This window comes from Equus caballus, chromosome 7 (genome assembly GCF_041296265.1).
Source record: "Equus caballus isolate H_3958 breed thoroughbred chromosome 7, TB-T2T, whole genome shotgun sequence".
NCBI classification, from domain to species: Eukaryota; Metazoa; Chordata; class Mammalia; order Perissodactyla; family Equidae; genus Equus; species Equus caballus.
Window position 1 is genome coordinate 3730528 of NC_091690.1, and position 27469 is coordinate 3757996.

The window sequence follows — 27469 nt, forward strand, 5'->3', positions numbered from 1 at the left end:
TGAGGTGCCCACTCCTCGGCTCCTTTAGGTCTCTGCTGAGATGCCACCTCCTCACTACGACCTTCCCTGATGCCCTTCCCCTCATTAACAGCAGCCCCCAACCCTCCCCTTGCACCCGCATCTCCCTCCCTGGCACCCTGGCACACCCACCGTCTGACACACTGAGTGTCTCTCCCTCGCTAGATCGTCAGCTCTGTGGGGGGTGGGATCTTTATTCCGTCCCCCAACCTAAACGGGCGCCTGGCACACAGTCGGTGCTTATGAGAAACCCGCTGAGTGAACGGGAGCCAGACCTGCCTGGCCAGGGTCGCAGGACGGAGCCAGGATTCGAACCTGGGCCAGGGAGCCTCCAGACTCTGTGATCTCCATCCATCCATCACAATGGCCCCTCTGCAGCCTCAGTTTCCCCACCCGTAAAGGGGGACAGGCTCAGCTCCCTCGTGCCCACGGCTGGTCATTTGCACCGTGAAGGTGGCAAAGTCAATAAATCCTCAACTGGCACAAGGCGCACCGGTGGCTCTCACCGGAGACATTTTTGTCTGGGGACGTCTGTGGCTGTCACACTGGGGGGGCTCCTGGCATCGAGTGGGTGGGGACAGAGATGCTGCTCAGCCCCCCACAGCGCCCAGGACGGCCCCCAGAGAGAGGACCCGGCCGATGTCACAGCGCCGAGGGGGAGAGACTCTGCGTTAAATGAATGAAAGCAAAGCTGAAAATGATCCTCAGGCCCTGTGGCCACGGGGAATGGAACCCAGAGATACTTGGGCCCTGGGGGCGGCCGGACAGACCCCGGCCCCGCCATCCCGGACACCGGCCTGGACGCAGTGCGGCGTGACAGTCGGGCACCCGGGCTCCGGGGTCAGGCAGCCTGGGTTCCATCTCAGCGTGGCCACCTCCTGGCTGCCATGTAACCACACTGTGCCTCGGTTTACCCATCTGTACAAGGGGGATGAGGATGATGGCCTCCATCTCAACAGGCTGTGGCGGTCGATCCGAATGTGTCAGGCATTTGCTCAAAAACAACATGAAAACAAGAAAAAGCAGGAATGGACGAAGCAGGCGTGTGTGCCCCGGGGTTCCTGCCCAGCGGCAATAATAATTCTGCCAGAGTAACGTGGGATTGTGGGCCTACTATGTGCAGGGGCTTCCAAGCATCCTTGTCACAAGAATGCTGGGATGTGGGTGGTGTGATGAATCACATTCAGTCGAGGTGGAAATAGCACAGAGAGGCTGAATCACTAGCTTGAGGTCACACAGCAGGCTGGCAGCAAAGCCGGGATTCAAATCCAGCCTACACTGCAGATTCAGTTTCTTTTCCTGCTGGTCTGACCCTCTCTGTCCCCGTGGGCCGGACCAAAGCGTCTTTGGGGCCCCTCATGGTGGGGTAGGTCTTGGCACCAGGCCCAGCATGGACCGGCATCCTCTTCACGTTACTGCCAGACACGCAGCCTCACCACCTCCAAACCACACCAATCTCTTTCTTCTCCAGGCCTTTCCACAGGCGGACTCCTACACACCCACAAAACCCCAGCTCCAATGCCCTCTCTTCCAAGAAGTCTCTCCTGGCTCTGGATGCGAAAATTTCATTGCCTGTGTCTGCCCTGTGGGTGCTGGTGTTTCCACCTGCCGCAAGGGAAGGTCTTATTTCAACTAAGTCCCTGCCCATTCTGAGCCTCGGTTTCTCTCTTTGGAAAAGGTGGAAAATACTGGGAGCAGCATGCTGGGTTTTGCGAGGCTGGAGGAAGACGAGACATCGTCATCATGGTCATTACTGTTACTGCGTTTTCATACCGTCATTATTATTTATGCCGGAATCTCTGAGGACCGAGGACACAGCAGGGGCCGCGTTCACGGAGCACAGAGGCTCTGCTGGGGCCCCCAGGAGGAGGTGGGGACCCGTGTCCACGCACACACACGTCCCCGCCAACTCAGACCCCCTCACGCCCCGCACCAGGCTCTTACCTTCTGCCGCGCAGCTTCCGACCAGCAGGACCACGAGGAGGCCCACGGGGCCAACCACGGCCGCCACGCTGCGGCCCCGGGCAGGCGCCATGCTTGGCAGCGGCCTGTGACCTGCGACCTCCGCCCTGGAGGGGGACGGCCCCCCGGTCCCTCACAGAGAGGCCTCGAGCCGAGCGTCAGACGGGGCAGCGTCTGCAGAGATAACGGGGGAGGGGAGGGGAGGGCCGTGAGCAGGGAGGGGGGAACCTGGGAGGCCTTCCTGGGGGAGGCGGTGGGGGGGCTCACAGAGGGGCAGAGGGGACCCCCCGGGAGGAGGCAGAGAGGGTGACGGGGCGACGACGGGGAAGAAAGCAAGCGCCGAGCCAGCCCCCGTGACAGACCGACCGTGGGCGTCCCCCCAGATTCATAGGTTGGAATCTGCGCCCTAAAGCGAGGGTGTCAGGAGGTGGGGCCGTTGGGGGACGACCGCGTCATGCAGTCGGAGCCCCCACGAGCCAGGAAGGAGCACCAGCTCCAGAAACCGCCCTCAGGGTCCAATTTCTCCCACCACAGGCGTGGCCTCTGCAGGGACGAGGTTCCGGCAGCCCCGCCCGTGGTCCCCAACCGGCCACCAGACAGACCTCCCCCCACACGCCCCGCCCCCTCTAACACCCCCGGGGGCTCCCGCGGACCTCGCCCCCTTCCCGACCCGTCAGCCTCCCCGCCTTTGCTCTGCCAGCAGCGCTGTCCCCTCTCCCTCGCGCCAGGTGTCAGCTCCGCCGTCGCTCCCCCCGGACCCTGAAGGTCAAGACGCCCCCCCATTCCACAGCCCACGGCCTCGGAGATGACAAAGACCGGCCTCCCGGCGCGCACCCCAGTCTGCAAATCACTCAGGGTCTGTCCCTCCCAGAGAATCTGACTCCTCCAGGGCACGGGGTCCGTCATCGTGGGGACCCCACCCTGGCACGGCCCCCTGCCCACTCTCCACTGTGGCCAGACCTGGGGCAGAGGGCCGGGGGGGCAGGCAGAGGCCCCAGGACGAGGCCTCGTGGCCGGGTCAGCCCCGCACCCATCCCAGGCCGTGCCCCGGGCGGGTCCAGGCTGCGGCCACGGGGACGGGTGGCACGTAATGACGGGGCAGGCCCTGTGATTGCGGCTCCTGAAATACCCAGCTGTGGTGGCCTCGCCCGGCCCCGGGGCGGCCCCAGGGGGAGGCTGGGCTGGAGGTGGCCGGGTCACGGCTCAGGGTGGAGGCCGGGGGTAGGGAGACTCAAGCCGCGCACAATCAGACCACCGGCAGACAGACCAGACACAGAGAAGGATGCTTGCACACAGTCAGGCCACAGACATGCACACAGTCAAACCACAGACAGACGGGGGACCAGACATGGTCACGGACAGTCAGGCAGCAGAGATGAGTCCACACGCAGTCCGGCAAATAAAACTCATACATAGTCAGACCACAAACACAGAAGGGCACAAAATCAGACCTCAGACACAGAGTCGGACACAATACACACACAGGGTTGAGGTCAGGCAGGAAATACACGTCCCCGGTGGGGCCGCAGGAAAATAGAAATACGGGGTCAGGGCAGAGAAGGATGACGCATGGGCTGGACACCCTAACACGGGGACCGAGGACCCCGATGTGGGCGCACAGTCAGGCTTTGGAGACAGGCCCACAGGCGGCAGACCACACGGGCACCAGCCAGACGAAACAGACGTGCGGAGTCAGATTCCCCCTCGTCCACACGTGTGTGCAGAGACGGGCACGCGCACAGTCAGCCGACAGATGTGTACTCCACCTGACCAGCCGGGGACCAGATGGGGAAACTGAGGCTCAGAGCCAGCCTCTCCCCCGGGCACCAGAGCAAAAGTGGCCGAGGGGGGGAAATAGCCCAGGGCCAGCTGGGGCGACGGTGACCCCAATCGGCCACATCTGGGGAGGGGGCGCACCCCGACCACTCTGGTCAGCCAGGTAGGCCCTCGGAGGCCCTCTGGGGAAACTGAGGCAGAATAGCAAGGCTCCAACCCATGGCTGCCAGGCTCACCGTGGCCCCTCGAGGGGTGGGCTCCCTTCTCCAGCCTCAGTCTCCCCACCTGGGACACTGGCTGGCAGGGCAGGGGCCACCTGCACAGAGGGCCTGGAGGAGGCCGTGGATGGGGGGGCCCCGGCCACAGCTGCCTCCCCTGCGCCCCGTGGGCACCAAGGGCAGCTGCCTTCTAAACAGGGCGGCCCCTAATTACCCTCTGGCTCCCGCAGCGGCCTGGCCGGGCCCACGCCTTCTTGAAGCCTGGGCAGGATGGGGCTGATCCAGCCGCAGGCAGGGCCTGGCCGTGAACTTCCGACATCCCCCAGAACCGGCCACGGGCCACCGCAGCCTGCGAGGGGGAGGGGACAGCGCTGGCGGCCTCCGAGGCCTGGACGACGGGGTGGGAAGGGGAGGGGGGCGGCGGGCAGCCTCGGGGAGGGGAGGGCAGCCACCGCCGGGAAGATAGAAAGTTCTGGGGTCTCTGATGCCCACAGTTCTCCCTGGAGGAACTTGCTGTGATGGAGGGGGGACCCCGCAGAGCCATCCCCGTCCCACCGGCTCCCGCTTCCAGGGAGCCCCCGGGGTGTGGGGTCGGGTGTAGGGTCATCTGCAAGGAGCCGGGCGACAAGATAAACAAGCCAGCTCAGCTCTGCCTCAAACCCCATCCTGCAGCCACGTCTCACTTATCCCTTCTCCCCCGACCTGGTCCAGCCCCAGCATCACCCCCTGGACCAGCGCCGTCGCCTCTCGCCCTCGCCCCCGAGGGTCTGTCCTCCCCTGGAAGCCGGAGGGCGCCTGGAGCCCCGAGTCACGGCTGCCCTCCTCCGCCTGCAGCCCTCCAGGCTTCCCCTCCCTCGGGGGGAGAAGCCAAGTCCTCCCCTCGGCCCCCCAGGCCCCGCACGACCTGCGCCATCTCCTCCCTGCCCTCCCTCCTCCCTCTTTTCCAGCCACACGGCCTCCTGGCTGTTCATCTCACATGCCTACCCCAGGGCCTTTGCACATGCTGTGCCCTCCGCCTATACCTCTCTGCCTCCAGATTTACTGTTAATACGATTCCGTGGCTGAGAAGGAAAGGGTAAACGGGACTGGGAGGGAATGAGATGTCTGTGCACAAGGAACAGCATGAGGAAGAGCAAAGAGCAGTACCGAGAGGTCCTAGGAGGGAGCTGGGGAGAGATTATCTCAGAGAGGCGGGTACGGACCGGACCCCCAGGGCAGCACGGAGCCCCAGGCAGCTCTGGGCAGGGAGGGAGGCCGGCCCAACCTCCCTGCAACCACCTGCCATCAAGAGCCTGGCCCGCCAGCCCCACCCAGGTCCAGAGAGGGAAACTGAGGCAGGTGCGTTGCCGAGGTCCTGGAGGATGGTGTGGCCGTCAGGAAGGGAACAGCCACCCACGGGAGTGGTGAATGAGGCTGGCTGAGGTGGGGTGGGGAGCGGCCTTGGGACCTGAAACTCAGCGCCCAGTGAGGGTCTCAGCCCAGGCGCTGAGCTGGCCCCCATGGGAGGCAGGGGACACCTTCCACAGATGAGGAAACTGAGGCTCCCAGAGGGACCGGGACTTGCCCAGGTCGGTGGGACTCAGGGTCTGGATGGAGCCCACGCTTCATCGCGTGACCGCGTCCTTCCCTGGCCCCTGTGTGACCTCACAAAGGTGGATGACCCTCTCTGGGCGCCGGACGGCCTGCTGGGCGGCCACCGGGGGCTCCCAGGCGTCGCTCGCAGCGGGGCGAGTGGGCGCCCATTCCAGCCGGGCGCCGGGCCGTGGGTCACGGGATCCGGGAGCCGGCTTTGTGTCCCCACGCGAAGCAGGGAGCATAAAGGGCTGATTATGACCCAGGACCGCGTGGCAGACAGGCTGTGTCACCACCAGGCGGGGTCTCCGGGGGCCTGAGGACGCCCCGCCGCCTCCCTTCTCGGCCCAGAGACCTCCCTGCTCCCTGGGGACCCTTTTCCAGGGCCTCGGGGCCCCTCGAGGACCCTGCATCGCTGTGGCCCCAAGTGTCTGGCAGGTCCAAGCCGTACCCTGGAGTCACTCACAGACGGGCTCAACTGGCTCTGGCCGGGCCTTTCTCCCTCTTGGGGCCTCAACGTCCCCCGACCAGGAAACGGGCTCAGGGCAGGGCAGGTTTCCGGAATGGGCCGGGACCGGGGCCGAGGGACCCGCCTTGAAATGACTATCGATTGGTACTGGGTGCCGTCCCCAAGGGTCCCCACAGCCAGGAGCGGACGGGCGAGGCAGACGGGCAGCCAGGCCCAGTCCCAGAGGGACGAGCCGGTCACGCCACCTAAAAGCTACCCGGGCCTCCTTCTGCTCCACAGGAGAGGAAACTGAGGCTCAGGGAGGGGCAGGTACACGCCGAGGGTCACACAGCGTGGAGGGGCTGGAATGGGCTAAGATGCGGGGCCAGGGACCAGCTCTCCGTCGAGCCCGGAGTCCACGCTCCCCGGGGGCCCAGGCTCGCCCCTGCCAGCGTGTCTGTCACGGTGGCCTCATGGCGGAGGCTGACACCCCAAGATCTGAGTGTGCCCTGCCCTGCTCACACCCGTGTTCTGGGTCCTCTGGGATGTCACCCTGGGCTCGCCTCTTCCCGCTGTCACCACGGTCCCCAGGAGCTGGTCCGCCTCCTGTCTGGGCCTTTCTGAAGGCGCGACCCCCACCGGGTACCACTGCCCACTCATCCTTCAAGCCTCAGCCACAGGTCTCTGCACCCCAGGCTGAGCCTCCAGCCCCTCTGGACCCCCCACCCAGGGACCCCCTCCTCAGCCCAGCCCTGACCCCCCACTCCGGGGCTGGGAGTGGCTGCTGTCCCCTCCCTCCTCTGCTCTGGAACCTTCCATGGCTCCCAGCAACGTCCAGTGAAATCCAGACTCCTAGCCTCAGCCTCCAGAATGGCCGACCCCATCATGCTGGGCCCCCAGGGCCCTGTGGCCCCACCGCCGGCTGTACGCACTGCCCTGCGGCCCACAAGGGGGTGTTTGTACCTGCTCTTCCTTCCACCCAGCACACCCTTCCTCATCCTCCACCAAACCTCAGCCTGCCCACTCGCCTCCTCTGGGAAGCCCTCCTGGACGCCCCAGGCTGGCTCGAGGCCCCCTCTGGGCCCCCACAGCCCCCGATGTGTTTCCCGTCACAGCTCTGCTCCCATCGCAGGCCTGTCGTCCTCCAGAAGGGGAGCTTTCTCCCCACCCCAAGAACGGGGCAAGGCCCCTGCATATATCAGACACCGACTGCATGCCTGGTCCCACTCGGTGCTCTACCCACATCACTCCTGTGGTCACATCCATTTCAGAGGGGGAAACTGAGGCCAGAGGGAGACACCGCAGGCGGGGGAGGCCAACACGGGCACGGCCTCCAGCTGCGACGGAGCCACGCCTGCTCTGGGGGGTCTGCTCCAGCCTGAAGGGGTGGAGGTGAGGCTCTGGAAGGGCAGGCTGGACTTGGGCGGACTGAGGCCCCTCACCCAGGACTCCCAGAAGGAATCCGGGGAAGCAAGACTGGATTCTGGAGGTGACAAGACGGGGAGCTGAGAGTGGTGGGCAATAATGGGGACACCGAGGCACGGGGCCTCGGGATGGGGGTGCAAGGTGGGGAGGCAGCGGCCGACACGCATGCCCGACCCCCCAAGTAAAGGCCAGACGAGGAGCAGTGTGGATCTAGGGTCCCCAGGCCCGAGGGGCGCAGGAGACAGGGAGACTTTCTGTGACTTTTGGGGGCGGCTAAGAGCAGGGGTCCCAGCCGCGCCCCCTCACCCGCGCCCCACCCCCACGGTCCAGCCACCTCCCCCCGGAGGCTGGTCCCCAGCGGAAGGATGCGAAGCCCCCATCAGCGCGCCCGGGGCTGGCAGCGAGGGCTGCCCGGCCTGGCTCCGCCCCCGGGGGATGGGGGAGGAGGGCGGGCTGGGGGCCAGCGGGGGAGGGGACCCCGCGGCGCATAACGGTCTGGAGTTTTCCAAAGTGCGAGCCACCAGCCTGAAGGGGGGGGGGGCGCCAGGCAGCGGCGGGCTCGGGCTGTCTGTCCCCGGAGGGCGGCTGGGCCAGGCCCGGGTACGCGCGCGCGCGGGGGTGGAGGGGATCCGCGGGGGTCCCCCCTCCCGGGAGCCTGCAGGGGACGAGGAGGGGGGCAATGCGCGGCGCAGACGGGGCCTCGGGGTGCAAGGGGGTCCCGGCCGCACTCACCCCGCGGCTCGGAGGTCGGGGCCCGGCCCCGCGCGGCCCGCTGCAGCCCGTCCCTGGTGCGCCCGGAGCGCGCGCAGCAGACTCGGGAGAGGCCGCGGCCCAGCGCGCTCGGCCCGGGGGCGGGGCCAGGGGCGGGGCGGCCGGGGGGCGGGCCGGGGAGGGGGCTCCGGAGCCGGCCGGAAGTGGGGCGGGGGACCCGTGGGGAGCCCCATCTGGGGGTCCTGGAAGCCTCCTTGGGGGTCTTGTTGCTGGGGGGGTGGGGGAGAGGCCTCCAAGGGGCGCACGGGGCCCCCCCAACGTAAGGGGGCGCGCCGAGGGGGCACAGCTCAAGGCCTCCCTGCCCTCCGGAGCCTGATCCCAGAGGGGGGGCCCCCCACGCTGCTCCCCCCTCCCTGGCCGCCGCTGACCATGGCCATGGCAACGGATGAAGGGGCTGGACGCCGGACACAGCGCAGGGGGCTCCCCAACACACCCAAATCCGGGAGGTCGTGGAAGGGGCAGCAGGAGCCCCTCCCAGCCCGGGTTGGCTGGCAGAGGCCGCGCCCCCCGCACACACGGCGGGAGGAGGGGCGCGGGCACAGAGCCTGCCCGCCCCCGGGGAGTCCGGTTGGGGTCTTGGGGGGGGATGCACGGGGGGGTGGGGTGGGGGCGGACCGGTGGCAAAGGCCCCCCCCAACCCGGGCCACAACCCTGAGGAGGGGACAGAGGGCGGAGGACCAGATTGGAAACAGATGGGGCCACCGTGCCAGGCCCCAGACACCCGATCCGGAGTGGGGGGAGGAGGAGGAGCGAGGGGGGCGCCCCGCCCGGCAGCCAATCGCCGCCTGCGCTGCCGCCAGAGCGGGTTTGAAAACTCCACGGGAGACGCTGGGGGCCCAGCGCGTCCCCGGAGTCCGGCGAGGCCCCGAGGGCCCCCCATGCACCCGCCTCCCGGGCGAAAAGGCGTGACCCCCACAGCCGGCACGCGCGGAGCTCTCCCTGTACAGCGAACCCTCCATTCCAAAGCGGGTCGGCGCGGGGAGAGAGAGGGATTTCGTGCCCAACGGCGGGAAGAGCTGGGATTCGAACCCAGGGCTGGATCAGAGGCTGAGCCTTCCCCCCGACAAGGCTGCGCGAGGCCTGGAGCCCCGAAAAGGACACATCGCTCCAAATTTAACCCCCCACCCCGGGCAGTGCTGGAGACACACGGACAGACTGACCCCACCCTGGGGACCTAAAGGACATGGGTTTTGATGGGTGGCGCACCGGCAGCTTCGAGAACACAGAGGAGCCCCTGATAGGGTTCAGGGACGATTCACTCCCCATGGCGGCCCATCCGTGGCTGCCATGGTGGGTCTGCTGCCCACTTCTAACTCTGCACCAAACGCACCCCTGCTGGGTGATCTGTGCCTCTCTGGTCCTGTGCCTCAGTTTCCCCCTCTGCAAAACGAAGGGTATAATGCCACCTCCCCGGCAGAGGGAGGCCTGGGCTGGGGTCCTCTACACACGGGGCGCACGATGCTCTGAAGGTCTGGACGCAGAGCCGGCCCCCTCTCCACCTCCCCTCCCCCACACAGCCCTGAGCCTGGCAGGTGCACAGTAGGTGCTTCATGCAGGTGGGACCCCTGGCACCCCAGCACCACATGGGGTGCACAGAAGGCGCTCGGTGCCAGTGCAGGTGTGGAACCGGGAGGGGTCGCCTCCCCTGCACGCAGGGCGCACAGCGGGCCCTCAGAGAACGCCCCCAGGAGCGTAGTAGGTGCTGCGCTGGCATCTGCAGGCTGATGCCCAGGCACAGGGCTCAGGCAGCCCCAGGTTGAAATCCAGGCACAGCCCATGGGGCCTCAAGCAAGAACCCGCACCTCACGGGCCTCAGTTTCCCCATATGTCACAGAAATCGGGCACACAGCAGGCACGCAATGAATCTGCATTGTGGGGACACCCAGGGCTGTGTGACCGGGCGCAGAAACACCTGTCTCTGGGTTGCCTAAGACCCTGGGGACGGTGGCCGAGGGCCTGCCACCCCATCCTCAGCCGGCCCTGCCCTGTCTGTGCCTCGCACCCAGGTCTCCCTGGAGATGATCTCTGGTCACCGCGGGTGTTAACTGCCCGGTCGCCGGCTGCGCCTCCCGCCACTCAGTCAGCGACCTCAGCGGGCAGGGCTGGGATCCGAGCTCATGCCCCCTGCTGGGTCCCCGGCACCCGGCACGGGGCGTGCATGGCGCACAGTAGGCTCTTGGCAAACGCTTACCTAACAGCCAGGACCGCCCCACCCGGGACAGCCCCCGCCGACCTCACTCTCCCCTGGAAGCCACACTGGGTGGCGCCCTCGTCACAAAGCAGGCCCTTGGTGTAAACGAACGTTTCTTTGCACCTACTATGCGCCAGACCCTATTTGAGGCGCTGAAGACAGCAGTGACTAAGACTGGCAACGATCCCTGCCCTTACAGAGCTGTCGCTCCAGTGCAGGTGACAAAGAGGAAAAAGAAATGAGATATACCCGGGGCCAAGGGTGGTACCGGCCATGAAGACAAACAAAGCCAGGGGGTGGGGGGGCGGCAGATGATGGGTCATGGGGTGGACGCAGTATTACACAGGGGGGTCGGGAGGGAGGAGGTGACGTTTGAGCTAAGACCCCAAAGAGGGGAGGCAATGGGAAAGGGCTGTGGATGTTCGGGAAGAGACATCCAGGCAGAGGCACAGCGCGTGCAAAGGCCCTGGGGCAGGCCCGGGCCTGGCATGTTGGAGGAACAGCGAGGAGGCCCGTGTGGCTGGAGCAGAGGGTGGAGGGAGGGCAGGGAGGGGACGGAGCGGGTCGGGTGGATCCTGGGGGGCCGCAGGGAGGACTCAGCTTCTCCCCCGAGGGAGGGGAGCCTGGAGGGCTGCGGGTGGAGGAGGCGGGACCGACTCAGGGTTCCCGGGTGCCCTCTGGCCACAGCACGGGGGACAGATCCTGGGGACCAAGTGCAAGAACCGGGAAGCCGGGGGGGGGAGGGGACTGCGCTGCCTCAGGCCACCCGAGGGGACTCTCTCCAGGACGGGCATGGGGTGCGACTTAAAGAGGGGACCCAAGGACAACTCCAGGCCGGAGCTGCCACCTCCAGGAAGCCCTCCGTGACTGGCCCGCCCACCCAGCGCCCTGGGGGGCTGACCCCAGGGACCCCCGAACATCCCCTCCACACGTCCTCTGTCTCCACCCAGGAGGCAGCTGCCCCGGGGCAGGGGGGGCGGGGTGCGCGTGGGGCCGGCTCGCGTCAGCTCCCGCAGCTGGGACATTTGGGGTAATTTTTTTCAAAATAACTTTTTTCTAATTATAAAATAGGCGCGTGCGGCTGCAAATGAGGGAAAATGAGCACAAAAAAGGAAATGAAAACGGCCCATTCCTGCCCCTCACGGAGAGACACCTGCTGCGGCCGGGGGTCACTGTCATACATTCCCTCCACCAACAACTATTGAGCACCAGCTGTGTGCGGGCCGCTGGAGACTCAGCTTTGGGCACGACACAGCCGGCGCCCTTGCCCCCATGGGGCTCAGGGACAAGGCGACACCCAGAGAAACAAATACCGTCAGGAACAGGACGCCTGGCAGAGCCGAGGGAGGCTGAAAATAAAATTCCAAAAAATAAAATAAAATAAGTAAAATAAATAAAATAAAATGAGATGTTCTGTGAGGCTCTAGAAGCCTGGAAGGGGCTGGGGGGACCCCTCAGAGGACCGGGACGAATTAAGCAAGTCACACGTCAAACACTTATGGGAACAGAGTCTCAGGCAGGAGGAACAGCACGTGCAAAGGTCCTGAGGTCGACTGGGTCCTTCGAGTCTCTCTTCTCCCGGCACAAATGGGTGCTTTTTCTTTTTAAGTGGGGTGGCCCTTACGAGGCCGTTTGCCAGTGTCCGGCCCACGGGGCTGACTTGGCGCCCACCGGATGTCCGTGTAAATGACACCGAGGGGGACAACCCGCTGAAGCTGTGGCCTGTCTGTCACTTCTTGCAGGTGACTTTCAAGACAAGGGCGACTCCGTTGGAATATTCTGGAGCTTTTGAAACATCCTATGTGGATGCAGGAGAAATGGGATCCCAGGCGCACCAGGCAGGACCCCTACTCCCACCCCTGCCCCAATTTGTCCCGCTTTCCTCACATTTGTGGCTGAAAATCTCTGAAAGTTTCCTTTAGGGGCCCCCACCGAACTTCACACCCTCAGCTTCCAGAACGAGATGGAAACTGGTTGGGCAGCTTCCTCCCCCTCCAGGCTCTGGGGCCCCCCGTGCCCAAGTTGCCCGACGGGCCCCTCCCCACCGAGTGCGGCATTCGTGGCCCAGGGCAGCGAGGAGCGTGTGCTGACCGGCCAGGAGCCCGCCTCGCCCACACTCACGTCACGGTCCTGGCGCCACATCTGCCCGCCAGCCATACCGCAGCGGGCATGCCGCCCACGACGGGCACGCCCTGGCTCCTTGGCGGCCTTTCTCACCTGCCCGCTCCCCCGGGCCCAGCCGCCGTCCCCTCCTTCTGGACAAATCCGGGACACCTTCAGGTGCGGCTGGATCCAGCAACCCTGCTCTTGCCACGTCCTCCCTTCCTCAGCTGATGGAGGCCCCGCCTCTTCTCCCCCACTCACCCCTCAGGCTGCTGGTCTGAAAATACCCTCCAATTTCCCTCCCGAATTTCTCATGAATCTGCCCATCTTTCTCCATGCGCCTTTCCCACCCTGTCTAGCTCCCGTCATCGCCCACCTGGACCAGCACAGTCACCCCTGCTCTGGTCACCTGCCTCCCGCCTTCACTCCCCATAGTCTGTCCTCCCCTCAAAGCCAGAGGGCTCCTGGGAGCCCCTGAGTCGGTCCCTCCCTCCTCTGCCCACAGCCCTCCAGGCTCCCCTCCCTCAAGGGAGAAGCCGAGTCCTCCCCACAGCCCCGCAGGCCCCGCACGACCTGCCCCGTCCCCTCCCTGCCCTCTTTCCTCCCACTCTCCCCCTCCTCCCTCTGCTCCAGCCACACGGCCTCCTCGCTGCTCCTCCCACACACCAGGCACCATCCTGCCCCAGGGCCTTTGCACAGGCTGTGTCCTTTGCCTGAAACACCTTCTCCCTAATTTCCATGGCCGTTTCCTTCTTACCAGTCAGGTCCCTCTCAAACTCACCTCCTCAGAGCCACCCTGGCTGAGCGCTCCGGCTCGGGTCCCCCCTGCCGTCACCCTCTGTCACACATCCCTCTGTTACGCTGGCACCTGCTGTCACCGGATAGTCTCTTATCCGTCTCTTTACGTGGAGACCGTCCAGCTCCGCGCTGTGCAAGAACGGACCCCCAGCCACCGGCGACTCAACGAAAATGAAATACAGTCAAACCTAATTCAAACTCCAGCTCCTCCGTCATCCCACCGGTCGTGTTTCTGGCTCGCGCCACGTGACAGGGAGACCCTGCCGGGGCCTGGGGCCCGGCGCACAGTAGGTGTTCCATAAATGCTTTCTAAAGGAATGGACGAGCGGCTAAGGGGCCTCACGAAGGGGCGGGTGTGCAGCCCAGGGCGGAGGTCGGCGGCGCCCCCTGCAGCCCCCAGTCCACACAGCCGGCTGCCGACCCCGGGTCCACCCGGCTTACAACCCAGGCCCCTGTGGGGGCCGCTGCTCGGGACGCACCCTCTCTCCAGGTCCCCAAAACCCCTCCCCTCCTCGCTCACGCCTCCTGCCCGACCCCCAACACCCCCCCCCGTTAGCCCAGCGGCTCGCGCTTTTCCCTTAAACTCGTCTCCTTTACAAAGTAACTGTCTCCTCGCGGCTCTAACTGGCGAGGCTTGAAAGTCACCAGAAAAGTGGTTACAATGAAACTCTGCATCGAGCCTCCCGGGTCCCCAGATACCGTGGCGGCTGCGCGGGATTCGGTTATAAAGAGGCAGGCAGGGGTTGGCGTTAAAGAGAACTCGGCACGCGCTCTCTCTCTCGCTCTCTCTCTCTTTTTTTTTTTTTTTGGTGAGGAAGATTGGCCCTGAGCGAACATCTGTTGCTAATCTCCCTCTCTTTCTTTTTTTCTCCCCAAAGCCCAGCACACAGTTGTATATTCTAGTTGTGGGACCTCCTGGTTCTTCTGTGTGGACACAGCGTGGCTTCATGAGCGGGGGTAGGTCCGCGCCCAGGATCTGAACCCATGAACCCTGGGCCGCCAAAGCAGAGCGCACGAACTTAACCGCTATGCCACCAGGCTGGCCACTTTAGAATGGCCCACAGGGGGTTCTCTTCCCAGCTCTGTCCCCACAGAGCTATGCAGCCCTGAGAATGTCCCTGCCACCATCTGGGCCTCAGTTTCCCCACCTGCATACAGTGGAGGATTGGTTATTTGGTGCCCAGGGCTGACTTTTGTGGGTTCAAGGCCTTTGAAGAGCAGGGAAACTGAGGCACAGGCCAGAGAGGTCCTCGAGGCAGGGTTTGGGGGAGCCCCTGACTGACTTCCCTCATGAGGGAGGGAGCCGGTCTTGGTCAGTGCTGAGACCACAGCATCGGCCTTGCGTCAGGCACTCTCCTGGGTTCTGGGGACACAGCAGGGACCAAGGCAGACATGTCCCAGGGCTTCCCTTCTAGGGAGGGTGACAGACAAAGGCAGCCTGCAAAGATGGGAGTGAGGAGTGCGTTCTGGGCAGAGCGCACAGCACGTGCAAAGGCCCTGAGGTCTCACGAACACATTACGTTCTAGGGAAAGAGAGGGGGCTGGTGTGGCTGGGAGATGGGATTATAGGGGTAAGTGGGGGGTGGGTGTCATTTGAGGAACAAGCATATTTGAGGCATGAACGACCATCACATCCTTGAACAATTCTCCTTTCACACACACCCTGCATTTATAGAGCGCCTACTGTATACCAGGCTCCAAGCTGAGCCCTGGGGACACGGGATGACCCAGGCAGACCCAGCCCAGCCTCAGAGAGTTCAGTGGCCTGTGGGGGAGGCAGACAGGGGCTCCGCATCACAGATCAGAGCCGAGATGGGGGAAGCCTCCGGCACACAGTAGGTACTCCACGAGCACCCCGGCTATTACCCTTGGCTCCTCCCACAGGCCAGGCATCCACAAAGCAGCTCACTGAATCCCCTCAAAGACGGGCGTTATTATCACTCCCGACACACACTTTTCAGTTGGGGAAACTGAGGCACAGAGGTTGGGCCCAAATTCTCACCACTCGTGAGTGGCAGAGCTGGGACTTGAACCCAAGCTGGTTCTCGACTCCCCCCCGCACCACGAATCCGGGCCTCAGTTTCCCCTCCCCAGCCCTCACCCGCCTGCCTCACCCGGAGGTCCCCGGGTCCCGGAATTCAGAGCATTTCAAACCCAGCCGGTGTGAGTCGGCCGTCTGCGCACAGCCAAGGGCCACCGGCTCCCAAAAGTATTAACTATTCGAATTATTAATTAATCCCCAGCAGCCGCCCTCCGCTCGCTCCCTGGGAGCCGTGATGCAGGGGACGCAGGCGGGGACGATGACGGTGACGGCGGCCTGGGCTCAGCCCCGTCCTGGGAGGCCTTCGCCCTCTCTGTTCCTCCACCAGGAATGCTGTTCCAGCTGAACCCCCCCAGCTCCCTCCTTTCCCCCTTTTTGTCCCATCATCGCCTTTTCCGTGATGTTTTCCGATTCCCGGGTGAAACTCCGCCTCCCGCTCTGGGCACTCGGTCCTCTTCTCCGAATTCCCCCCCCAGAGCGATGTCACCCGGCTCTGACCTCTGACGCCCGCAGCGGGCCGAGCGCTCGTGGACGGGAGGACGGGAGCGTCCCCCGGATCCGCCGTTAGAAGCGAGCTCGGTGGCGCCAACCTCTGCACCGTCTTTCCCGGGTGGTGACGGGCCACACGCGACACCAGAACCCAGAGAGATCTTTTGAAGGGAAACCGTGTCACCCCGTTTGTATCCTTTCCCCAAGTTGCATCTTTTTCTTGCGACATTGTATCCAGAGCACCCGCGGCCCAGACTCTGTCCGCCACCCGCAGAAGCGTCCACGCCGAGGCCGCTCGGGTTTATCACAATCCCCCGGCGATGGGCACCCAGGTTGGCTCCGTTTTTTGCCTCAATCTTTTCCTCTCTCGCTCGATGCTGGGAAGTCGGGGGGGGGGGGGCAGGTGGCATCTGCATGGCCCCTTCCAGCCTCCAACACCGACTTTAGGAGTTTATCCTGCGAAATGCCACGTGTAGAAAGTCCTCAGAGCAGAACAACCTAAGTGCCCATCACTGGGGGATCGGTTACCTATTTAACGGCGCAAAGAACCAAACAACGCACAAAAGATCAGCGTCTCTGAGTGTTGTGGAATTAGCATTGCAGCTCTGAAAAGGAACGTGCACAAGCCGGATGTACAATCATGAAATTACTTTTCAGATACTTTTTTTTTCTTGAGGAAGACTGGCCCTCAGCTAACATCCGTGCCCATCTTCCTCTACTTTACATGTGGGATGCCCACCACAGCATGGCTTGATAAGCGGTGCCATGTCCGCACCCGGGATCCGAACCGGCAGACCCCGGGCCGCCAAAGCAGAACGTGGGAACTTAACCCCTGCGCCACCAGGCCGGCCCCCAGATACTATATTTTTAAGCCGGAAAAAAAACACACCAACGTACAGAACAGCATTTAAAAGATGCGATCTCCAGATTAACCACACGGTGCGAAGCAGCAGCCACAAGCCCCGGAGGGCTGTTTACACTTGAATGGCAAAAAATTAAAAATTCGAGTCCTCGGACGCACCGGCCACCGTCCAAACGCCCCACGGCTCGCGTGGCTCGTGGCCACTTTACTAGAAAGCCGGGTAGAGAATATTTCTGTCATCGCCCAAAAGGCGCCAATACCGGGCAGGGGCCAATGCCAACCCGGGGGCCAAATCCGGCCCCCCGGCTGTTTGTGTGAATAAAGCTTTATCGGCACACGGCCACAGCCGCTCAATCGCGTGTCGTGTCCGGCTGCTTTCATGCTGCGACGGCAGAGTCGAGTTGTGTGGACAGAGACGGTGCAGCCACAGGGCTGACAAGATCAACTCTCCCGCCTTCTGCTAAATCTGAACAAACGCCTGTCCGTGCGTCCGCTGCATCCCCAGCACCCACGTGGGGCCAAGCAAACAGCCGGAGCCCCATCAGTGCATGTTGTGTGGATGAATGAAGGACTCGGGTAACTGGGCGCGGGGCTGGGGCCGCGTGACAAGCTCTGGGATGGCTGGGGACGGTGGTGGGCATCGAATGCCAAGCCAAGTTTCTCCCAGATGGCCACCCCTTGGGCAGCAGCTTGTGGACACCCCTCCTGGGGACCGGGCAGGGTGGGTGGGGGTCCCCGGGTGGGTGGGGGTCCCCCGGCCGCGCGGGTTGGGGAAAACCTGGGGCTCCAGACGGGCGGAGCGATGACATATTCATCAGAATCTTAAACAAAAGCCTCGCAGCCGCCCGTCAGGCAGCCCCCGGCTTTATGGTGATCGGGACGAATTACCCACAATGCCCGGCCAAGCGCAAGCGGTTCTTGGCCGGGATCCTAAACTAATTTTTACTCGTTCGCATGTGTATATAATTTCCCTCCCTCTCGCCTGTGTGGGAACCTGGGGGCGGGGCGGGGGCAGAGGGCGCCCTGGGCATAAGGCGGGGGGTCCCCACCAAGCCCCCCGGCCCGCACGCCCGCCCGGCCCGGGCTCTGAGCCCAGAGCGCCTGGAGGCGGAGGTGGGTGCTGAGTGGGAGCCAAGGGGCGGCCTGGAAACCGTGGGAGCCCAGGGGGGCCTGGAAACCACCAAGAGCTGGGGCTGCAGCCCCGCAGAGAAGGGGGAGGCGCAGGGTGGGCCACGAGCTGTGTGGCCTTAACCTCTCTGGTTTCTGGTGTGTAAACCAGGCCCCCTCCGTACCCCAAACTGGAGGCTTCTGGGAGAATCGTGGAATTTCTGCCCCAAGAGCCCCAGGGGGGGCCGCCGAAGCCTTCGTCCCTAGGAACCCATCCCGCTGCCTTCAGTCGGCTTCTCCACTGTGCAGATGGGGAAACTGAGGCTGAGAAGCGGACATGCCCAGGGCCACCGGCTCGTTCGGAGCAGGAACACCAGCCCCAGGTCACATCCTCAGGCTCGCTTAGGAGCCACCGCCTCCAGGAGGCCCGCCGGGGCACCTCCAGGGACAACTGGCCCTTGGGCCTCCTGGGAATCAGGGGGCGTTCCCGCACCCACCCCTCCCATCCTTCTAGGAGCCGCCCTGGATTCCTCTCAACCACATCCTGCGCCCCCCGCGGGGCCAGGCCACTCACCTGTCTCCTGGTCACCCCCACCCTGGTCCCCTCCCTGCCCTCCCCCTTCCCTCTCTCCCCCTCCTCCCTCTGCTCCAGCCACACGCCAGGCACCATCCTGCCCCAGGGCCTTTGCACAGGCTGTTCCCCCAGCCAGGAACTTCCCCCCGAGATCTCCACACAGCATTCCCTCACCTCCTGCTGGTCTTTACTGAAATGTCACCTCCTCAGAGAAGCCTGCCCTGATTTCATGGCTAAAACAGCCCCTCCTTCTCACCTACCCCTCTCTGAGCCTTCGTTTTCCTTAAAGGCATGGCATTCAGTAGGCACTTAATAAATACTCAATCTACTTATTTGTGTATTGGGCTCCCTGTTCCCCTCCACAAGGGCGGGGCTCTTTCCTCTGTCTTCTTCACCACTCTGTTCCCAGCACCCGGATCAGGGCCAGGTACACAGCAGGTGCTCAATAAAAGTCAGTGATGACTCTCCAGACCCCCAGCAGGGTCTTGGGCCCAGAAAAGGCTCTATGGTTGTTTTCACAACACTAGGCAGCTTTTCCCGGAGTCGGAAAGAATATTTTAGATCTGAAACCACCCCCTGGGGTGGGGTGTTGGGATGGGGGGGCTCCTGTAACTGGCCGGGTGGGAGCAGCCGAGGAAAAGAAAAAATTCCGGCCCCACAAACCTGTTCAGGGGAAGCCTGAGTTCACTCGCTCGCTCGCAGGCAATGGGAGCAGAGACTGGAAACACACTCTGTTGGGTGATCGGGCGAGACCCAGCGAATGCTAAAACGTGCATTCTGCATGGAACCTCACACTCACGCTCGGAGCTTGTGTGTGATCGAGCATTGTGCCATCTCGTGGGGGAGCAAAGGGCAGAGATGACGGGCACGACCAACAGGACGGGGCTGGGCACGCCAACGGCATAGTATGCAGCCCAGAAAAAGGAGGCGACAGCTCCGTACATACTAGTCTGTTAGCAAAACAGTGTGACGCAGAACAGCAGGTGTAAAATGTGGGGAGAAGAGAACAGCAGACCTATATGTGCTGATGCTAAAAGGATTGTAGCGCTAACTATGGTAATCGCTCCTATTTTAGGGCCACCTACTGTGCGCTAGGCACGGTTCAAAGCACTTTACACTTCGGATCGCACCTAGTTCTCTCCATTTTACAGATGAGAAAATGGGGTCTCAGAGAGGTCAGGCCACTCGCTCAGGGTCACACAGCACAGAGGGGGCAGAGGGGGAGATGTGGGGACAAAGCCCAGCAGTACTCAACCTCGATGCCTGGTACACAGCAGGTGCCCAATAAACGCCACAGGGAGGCCCCAAGGGCGGAGGGAGCAGAGGCAGGGTGGTGCCCGGGTGGAGACGGCAGGAGCTATCGAGCAGTCGGACAACACTCGTGGGGGAGAGGCGGCGAGGGTTCGAGCAGTCCATGCGACGGAGACGGGCAGGCCTGGCCGTGGGGACCTCCCCACCCGTCGCCCATGACGTGTTCATCAAGAACGAGGGGAACGTCCCGACCGTCCGGGGTCGGGGGCCGGAGGAGGCCCCCAAGGTCTACAGGGCTCCTGGCAAACCTGCTCTCCTTGTCTGCCTCAGTTGGACCAACCCACCATTCCACCTGTGTTTAGAGACTGTACAGTGGGGGGTCCAAGACCCCGGGTCTGACGTGAGTTTGGTCCCAGGCTCTGCTCTTTGCTTACTGTGTGACCTTAAGCAAGTCATGTCCCGTCTACAAACCTCAGTTTCCCCATCTGCAAGATGGAGTCGTCGCCCCCTGGCCTGGGACAACTTTCTGAAAACACAGATTTTAGATTCAGAGCAACTCGCGTCTGAATCGTGGCTTAACCTCCTCCTGGCTGTGCCACCTCAGGGTCTGCTTTTTTCCATCTGTTAAATGCTCCTTGTTTGAGCCCCTGGATCAAGCCGTGCCTGAAGCTGGTATATTCTAACACCTGCCTTCCTAGTTACACGAGCCAAGCAAGGCATCCGCTTTTTTTTTTTTTTTTTACTAAAGTCAGTTGGCTTTGGGTTTCTCCGCCTTTCGAGCTGCAGGCCCACTGTGCGCCAGAGGACGGAGCCTCATTAGGAGCCGGGCAGGGAGCTGAGGGTACGAAACGACAACTTGTCGAAGGAATTGGGACAGACCCAAACCTCTGGGTGTCAGGGGTTTCCAAACACGGTCGCGGGAAAGCAACACCCACGTGGCATCACCCAGATCTGGGACTGAGGGCAGCGCCCAGCGCAAGACACCTGATTAGACAACACTTCACCTCGAGGCCTCACGGCGACCTTGTGCGGGAGGTCTGGCCACGCTGTTCCCTACGCCCAGAACACCCTTCCCTCCCCTCTCTGGCCAGTTAACTCCAACTCGGCCTCCAGAGCTTAGACCAGCGGCCACCTCCTCCAGGAGGCCCTCCCTGACTTCCCCTCCCATTGCGCCCTCCCCGAGCCTCTCGTCCTCCCTCCTTCTTCCTCGTCCCGGGTTCAAAGTCGGGCAATTTCCACATTTCGCTGAGTTTAAGAGGCGAGGTTATTTGACACATTGAGAAGAGAGAAAAAACGCTTCCCATTAAGCCAGACGGGACTTTTTTATCCCCAAGAAGGAAGGGTTAGTTGACAGACTTCTCGGGACACAGATTGCGATCACTTTTCTCTCCCGAACGGGGGCCGCGGACGGAACACGGAAGTGAAGGATACAGTTCAAAGTTCCCCAAAACTCCTCTGTGTTCTGATGCCAGTTCCTCCGAATTGCTTTGCACCCCAGACTTGTCGACCTGGGGGCTTTGAACACGCTTTGGGGGTTTTGCACACGGCACTGGCCCCGGGGCTGGCAGGCCTCGAGTCTCCCACGGGTGGCTGCCCCGGGATTTCCCTCCGAGCCGCCGACACCCACTCACAGGGGATCCACAGAAGGTGCTGACGGCTGAGGCTCCCACCCACCCTCGTGTGGCCCGAACACTGTGGTTTGTCGACCGACACTTTGGGAGCCCAGCAATCAAGGCAGGAGTAACCGCTCTGTCTAAAGCTGCCTGGCGCACGGCAGGCGCTCAAAAAACTATTACTGGGATGAACGAACAAATAGCCGAGTTCAATTTTACAGGAAATGAGAGTTCAGAGAGGTTGGGCGACGGCCACAAAGTCACACAGCTTAGCAAGAGGCGAGGGCAGAATTGGAATCCAGCTCAACGGAACCCCCAGCCTCCCACTGGTCCAGGAGGCTGACGGCACAAATGGGGCCGGGCAGGGACCCCGGCCAACACCCCGACTAAGAGAATCCAAACTCACACGAGCCTTTAAACACACGTGGTCATTCTACAAACTGAGAAGAAGCGATGGCCATTAAGAGCTTGGGGCGCAGGCCGTACCCCGGTCAGGCCCAGCCGGCTATCCCACCACCATGTGACATCCTGCTGTGTGACGCTGGGCAGATGACTTGACTTCTCTGAGCCTCAGTTTCCCTTCATCCGTAAACTGGGTCTAGGAGCCCCTTCTCCCTCAGAGCTGCTGCAAAAATTAAACCCACGAAAGTGCACAGAAAGTCCGTCCTCAAACTCTGGCCCAGCATCACCCCCTGGACCAGCGCTGTCCCCTCCGCCCTGGCTCCTGGCTCCTCCTCTCACCCCCAGTCTGTCCTCCCCGCAGCCCCCACCAGAGGGTGCCTGGGAGCCCCTGAGTCAGTCCTGCCTCCTCCGCCCGCAGCCCTCCAGGCTCCCCTCCCTGGGGGGAGAAGCTGAGTCCTCCCTGCGGCCCCCCAGGCCCGGCACGACCTGCCCCATCCCCTCCCCGCCCTGCCTCCTCCCTCTCTCCCCCTCCTCCCTCTGCTCCAGCCACACGGCCTCCTCCTGTTCCTCCCACACGCCTGCCCCAGGGCCTTTGCACGGGCTGTGCCCTCCGCCTGGAACATTCTACCCCCCCATACGCCTCCATCAGAGCTTTAGTCACTGTCCCCTCCTCACTGGAGCCGTCCCTACGACCCCGCGTAAAATGACCACCTCGTCCCTCCCCCCCAGCTCCCTTTGCTCCCGTGTCGCTGTCTCTCCTCACTCCACGTGACACGTGTCTCCCCATCAGAATGTGACCCCAGGAGGCAGGCGCTTCCCCCCCCGACCCCCGCCCGGCACACAGTAGGTGTCCAGAAACCCACCGGCTGACCGGAGGCACAGACTCGGGGGAAGTGTGTGCGCCCCCCACCCGGCCCTTCCTGTCCCCGTTCCTGACGCCCCCGACTCTGCCCTCTGCCCCTTCCTGAGCCTCCAGCCCCGGCCGAGCCGACACCTGCTGAGCCACCGCAGGAAGTGGGGGCGGCCACCGCGGGGCCTGCGGCCTGGGCCGGGCGTGTCCGTCCGGCGGCTTAATCCCAGCCGCGGGGGAGGCTGAGCCGCGACCTCGACCTCAAGCCAAACAAACAGATCGACTCCAGCAGCGTCCAGCTCGCCGGCCCGGGAAGAGGGAGATAAATAACAAGTGAATCACATCGTATTATTTACGGGCACCTGTCGCCCTCACTCCAAGCCCAGCACCGGTCTAAGGGCGTCCCCAGGGAGGGTGGGGTCCTCGTTAGCCTGTTTTACAGATGGGGAAACTGAGGCTGGGACAGGTGAGTCACAGCAAATGAGGATTAGAGTCAGCCCAGGGTTCAGATCAGGTCACGGGTGTGGACCCACACACAGCTCGTGCAGCCATGCCGTGGTGGCATCCCACATAGAAAATAGAGGAAGATGGGCATGGATGTGAGCTCAGGGCCAGTCTTCCTCAGCAAAAAAAAAAAAAAAAAAAAAAAGAGGATTAGAGCTGAACTTGAACCCAGGCCATCCAGTCCTGGAGTCCAGATCTTCACCCTTAATCTACAGTCTCCATACACGACAAGAATAAAACGTGGCAGGAAAAAGCCTGTCACTTCGACGGGGCGTTTGCAGTGTCCTCGGCCCACGGAGGGACGTGCCTCAGCTCCCGGCCGCCTCCTGACGGACAGGCCAGCGACACGGGCCCATTTTAAGAGTCAGGAAAACCGAGTCACTGAGGGCTGTCTCGAGGTCGGCTCACCCCTCGAGAGCCCCCACTGTATGCCCCGCCCTGAGTGGAAAACCCTCAGGTGTCCCATTTCCAGATGGGTAAACTGAGGCTCAGAGAAGTTCCACCCCCAGACCAAGCCCCCATGTGTCCCATTTCCAGACGGGTAAACTGAGGCGCAGAGAAGTTCCGCCACCCACCCAAGGTCACACAGCCAGCAAGAGGTGGCTCTGGGACTCAAACCCAGGGCTTCCCCACCAGCAGAGGGTCCGCGGGGACACAGCGCGACGTCTCAACAAGGGGCGTCGCCCGCGGGTGGCTGGGCGGCTTCAGGCACGACAGGAGGGGGGACACCGAACACCAGCGGTATTTTTAACGCCCCACGGCGCTCGGGAGGCCGCCCGTCAGCGCAGCGTCGCGGCCGTGGGCAGGCAGAGGCCCCGGAACGAACGTGGCGACACGGCTGGTCTAAAGCGGCTATTTCTGGAGGCCGAGGTGAGAACACGGGGGCGAGAGGGAGGATCAGGAGCAGCCGCGGGGACCGACTCGGGCAGCCCGGCCGGGCCGACGGGGGGGCGGGGGGACGACAGGGGACGACAGGACAGCCTGAGCCGCCCGCCCCGGGCCGCCACCAGCCAGACCCCCTCCTTTCTTTTATTCCCTGTTTGTGCAAAACCCGTGCCTGGAGCCCTACTGTGCGCGGGCGCTGCGGCGGCCACAAGGCGGGCAGAAACGCCTCACCCCAGGGAAGGGGAGAGTCCCCGCCAGGGCGGGAGGCAGATGACGAGCTGGCTGCACACGACATGGACGTGGTGACAGGCGCTTCGAGTAAAAGCAGAGCAGGGAAGGGAAGGACGGGCGGCCGGGTGGAGAGGCGCATTTTGCGAATCTTCGTTACGCAGAATAATAATCCGGATGTCGTGATTATTGGCAAATGGGCGTTTTGCAAATCTTGACAGGGAGGTCCGGGGAAGCCCTGCTTAAAAACGGGCAGAGAACTGAAGGAGAGAGGGAAAGCGTCGGGTCCTGAGGCTCGCGTCCTGCCGCTCTTAGGGTCACGTTGGGCTGCGGGTGCCCGAAAAGCTCACAAGAGGCATAATTTCTCTCTTCACATAAAGGAAGCTCCCAGGTTGGCCTTTTGGGGCGATTACAACCACCCCACAAGCAGGGCCCGGGCTCCTTCCATCTCTCAGATCTCTCATTCTTAGCCACAATATCTGCCTCGTGGTCCAAACCGGCCACCTGAGCGCCTGCCATCACCTCCCTATTCCAGCTGGGAGTCGAAGGGAACACGCACTACCTCTTTCGGAAGGCGTTTCCAGGAAATCCTGTCCATTTATCCCATTGTTCAGAATCGAGTCATAAAGCACAGACGGCTGCACGGGACACGGGGAAATGTGGTTTTCACCAGGTGGCCATGTGCACAGACAAGTCACAGGGTTCAACCACCCTGGAGGAGAGGGGCCCCGGAAGGCAGGCCCCCATGGCGGTCGGCGCTCCCTAAGTGCCCGCCCGAGGCCCCAGCACCCCACATCCCGCCTCGGGCCCGGGGAGGAGGGTGAGACCGCCCAGCCGATCCGTCGCCGTCTCCTCGGTAAACAACTGTCAGAGAAAATAAATAGTTTTTAACAGGCTCATTAATTGAATCCAGGAACGAACAGCCTTCTCCCCGGGCCGCCGAGGAGCAACGCTCAGCCGCCGACGGGAAAATCCGGGCGTCCTGTGCTCGACGTTCGAGGCTTCCTGGAGGCTGGGCAGCTCGGGTGGGTGCTCACGCGGCTTTGACGCCTCGGCGGCCCCGCCTCTGCCGGGAGCCCGCGGCGACAGCGACAGCGGCCTGATCCACCCGCGTCTCTCTTTCTCCCGTCGTGTTTCTCTCTCAAGGGTCCGCCTCCTGGCGTCACGGGCGCCCCCGGGTCCCATTCGCGGGAGGGGGACGCGGTTTTCTCTTTCGAGTTTTACACGAGAGGAAGCGCAAAGAATTAAAAACTACGGGGTCAGGAGAGGAGGACGGGGTAGCCGTCGGGGGGAGCACTGGACGGCGAGTCCAGAGACCTTGATGCGCCTGCCATCGAGGACCCCCCATGCCTGCCGAGGGCTCTGGCCATGCTGGCGTGACTCAGTTTCCCCCCACCGCAGCTCAGGGGGTCCCAGGGCAGCTGTCAATCACAGCATCAGCTGGGCCTGCCATCAGTTCCTGGCACCGCAGTGGGGGAGCTCCAGGCAGATGTTTGACAGGTGGGGAAACTGAGGCCCGGGCAGCCAAATCCACTGTCCAAGACTCAAAATGCCACATTCGACCCCCCAAAGAAAGCCCGGGGCCGGCCGTCCCTGGGGGGCTCCTCGGAGACGTCTCTGCTCTCGAAGGAGCATCAGGACTGGCGGAGTCCAGAAACCACCTGGCCCGGGTCCCAGGCACCAAGTCCCGCCTCCTCGGCGCTCCTCGCTGTCTCCCGGGAGACTGGAGCCCTCAGGGGCTGTTTTGGGGTTCCCTGAGCCCCTCCTCAGGGCAGCTGGCTCTCCGCAGCCACTCCTCACCCTCTCTGGGCAGAGATCTCAGATGTGCAGAGGCGCAGAGAGGGCGGGCGAGTGGCTGAAGTCACACAGCGCTTGGGACCCATCTCCTCACCCGAAATGGGGCTCCTGGAAGAAGGAACAGCGTGAACCAAGGCTGGAGGTGGGAGCAGAAGCGGGTCAGTGTGGCTGGTGCAGAACGAGTGGGTGGACAGGCGGCGGGGGGGTGGGGGGGGCTGCCAGAGGGGAGAGTGGGCGTGCCACCAGAGAAGCCAAGCAACTTCCCTGAAGTCACACAGCTCGTAAGAGGCAGAAACAGATCTTCAGCACGGACGGGCCAACAACAACAAAGTCCCTCCCGCTGCTCCCGGCCCCGATGGGACCAGCTGCCCCGCTACACAGTTGCTCCATGAACCCGCTACATAATTGCAGGGCCGGTGGACGACACCTCGGTGGCCCCTCGCGCAAAAATCAGCAAGAATTTCCAGAAAGCCAGAGCAGAGCACGAAAGCGGTGCAGACACTCCATGAGCACAGAAAGGGCCCCTCGGTTCGCCTGCAGGTGGACAGGCCGCCCCCAAGAAAGGCTCCGATCGGTCCAGTTTCTCGTCCCCACTCTGTGCCTCAGTTTCCCCATCTGCAAGATGTAAAAATGCAAGGGAAGCCGGAGGCTGGGCCAGGCCTGCGGGGCAGCCTCCAGGACACGGGGACTCAGTGTCTGCTGAGGGGGCCGGCCCGGTGGCGCGGCAGTTAAGTTCGCACGTTCCACTTCTCAGCGGCCCGGGGTTCGCCAGTTCAGATCCCGGGTGTGGACATGGCACCGCTTGGCAAGCCATGCTGTGGTAGGCGTCCCACATATAAAGTAGAGGAAGATGGGCACGGATGTTAGCTCAGGGCCAGTCTTCCTCAGCAAAAAGAGGAGGATTGGCAGCAGATGTTAGCTCAGGGCCAATCTTCCTCAAAAAAAAAAAAAAAAATGACTGTTTAGGTTATTTCCTGTTTGCGGTGGTTTTCCAGGCAAGTGCAGGTTTGGGGCCCCCTCCCCGTGTCCCCTTATTGTTCGGGAAGATGGGAGGCGGGAGGACAGTCACTCGGCCCCCACGATGGGACGCCGTTTAACCCCCAAGGACGCAGCTGGCAAGATGTGTCCCCATCTCACGGATGAGAAGACGGAGGCTGGGGGCGTGGAATTAGGGGTCTCCTCACACGGCCGGGGTGGGGGTGGGCCCATCTCAGGAACCAGGGTGTCACCTCCGTGTCCTAGTCCAGCTCGACGAGGGGAGCGAGTGCGGGAGGTGGGCGTTCACGGCCGAGCCAACCGCCCGCAGCCTGATTTCTCTCGCCGCCACAGGTCTGAGCACAAATCCGGGGTTTCTGAATCTCAGCACTGCTGACATTTAGGGCCCAATCGTCCTCCGTGGGGGGCTGAGCAGCATCACCGGCCCCCCCGTTTGCTCCATGCCAGAAGCACCCCCAGTGTGACACCCACAGACGCCCCCAGACACGGCCCGGCGTCCCCCGGGGGAGCAAAATCGCCCCCACATGCGGCTGGGGACCTGACGCCCCAGCCCTGGGAGCAGCTGGGGACGTTTCCGGAAAAGACGGG

General features: G+C 63.2%; 1 protein-coding gene across 1 annotated transcript in view; it reads right to left on the minus strand.

Moving 5' to 3' along the window:
* Positions 1–27469, minus strand: part of PTPRS (protein tyrosine phosphatase receptor type S) — a 95334-nt gene that overhangs the window by 60361 nt on the left and 7504 nt on the right. The window contains exon 2 of the mRNA XM_023644493.2: positions 1963–2154. Coding sequence (XP_023500261.1) covers positions 1963–2053 — 91 coding nt within the window. The 5' untranslated portion in view covers positions 2054–2154. The remainder of the gene's footprint in view (positions 1–1962; positions 2155–27469) is intronic.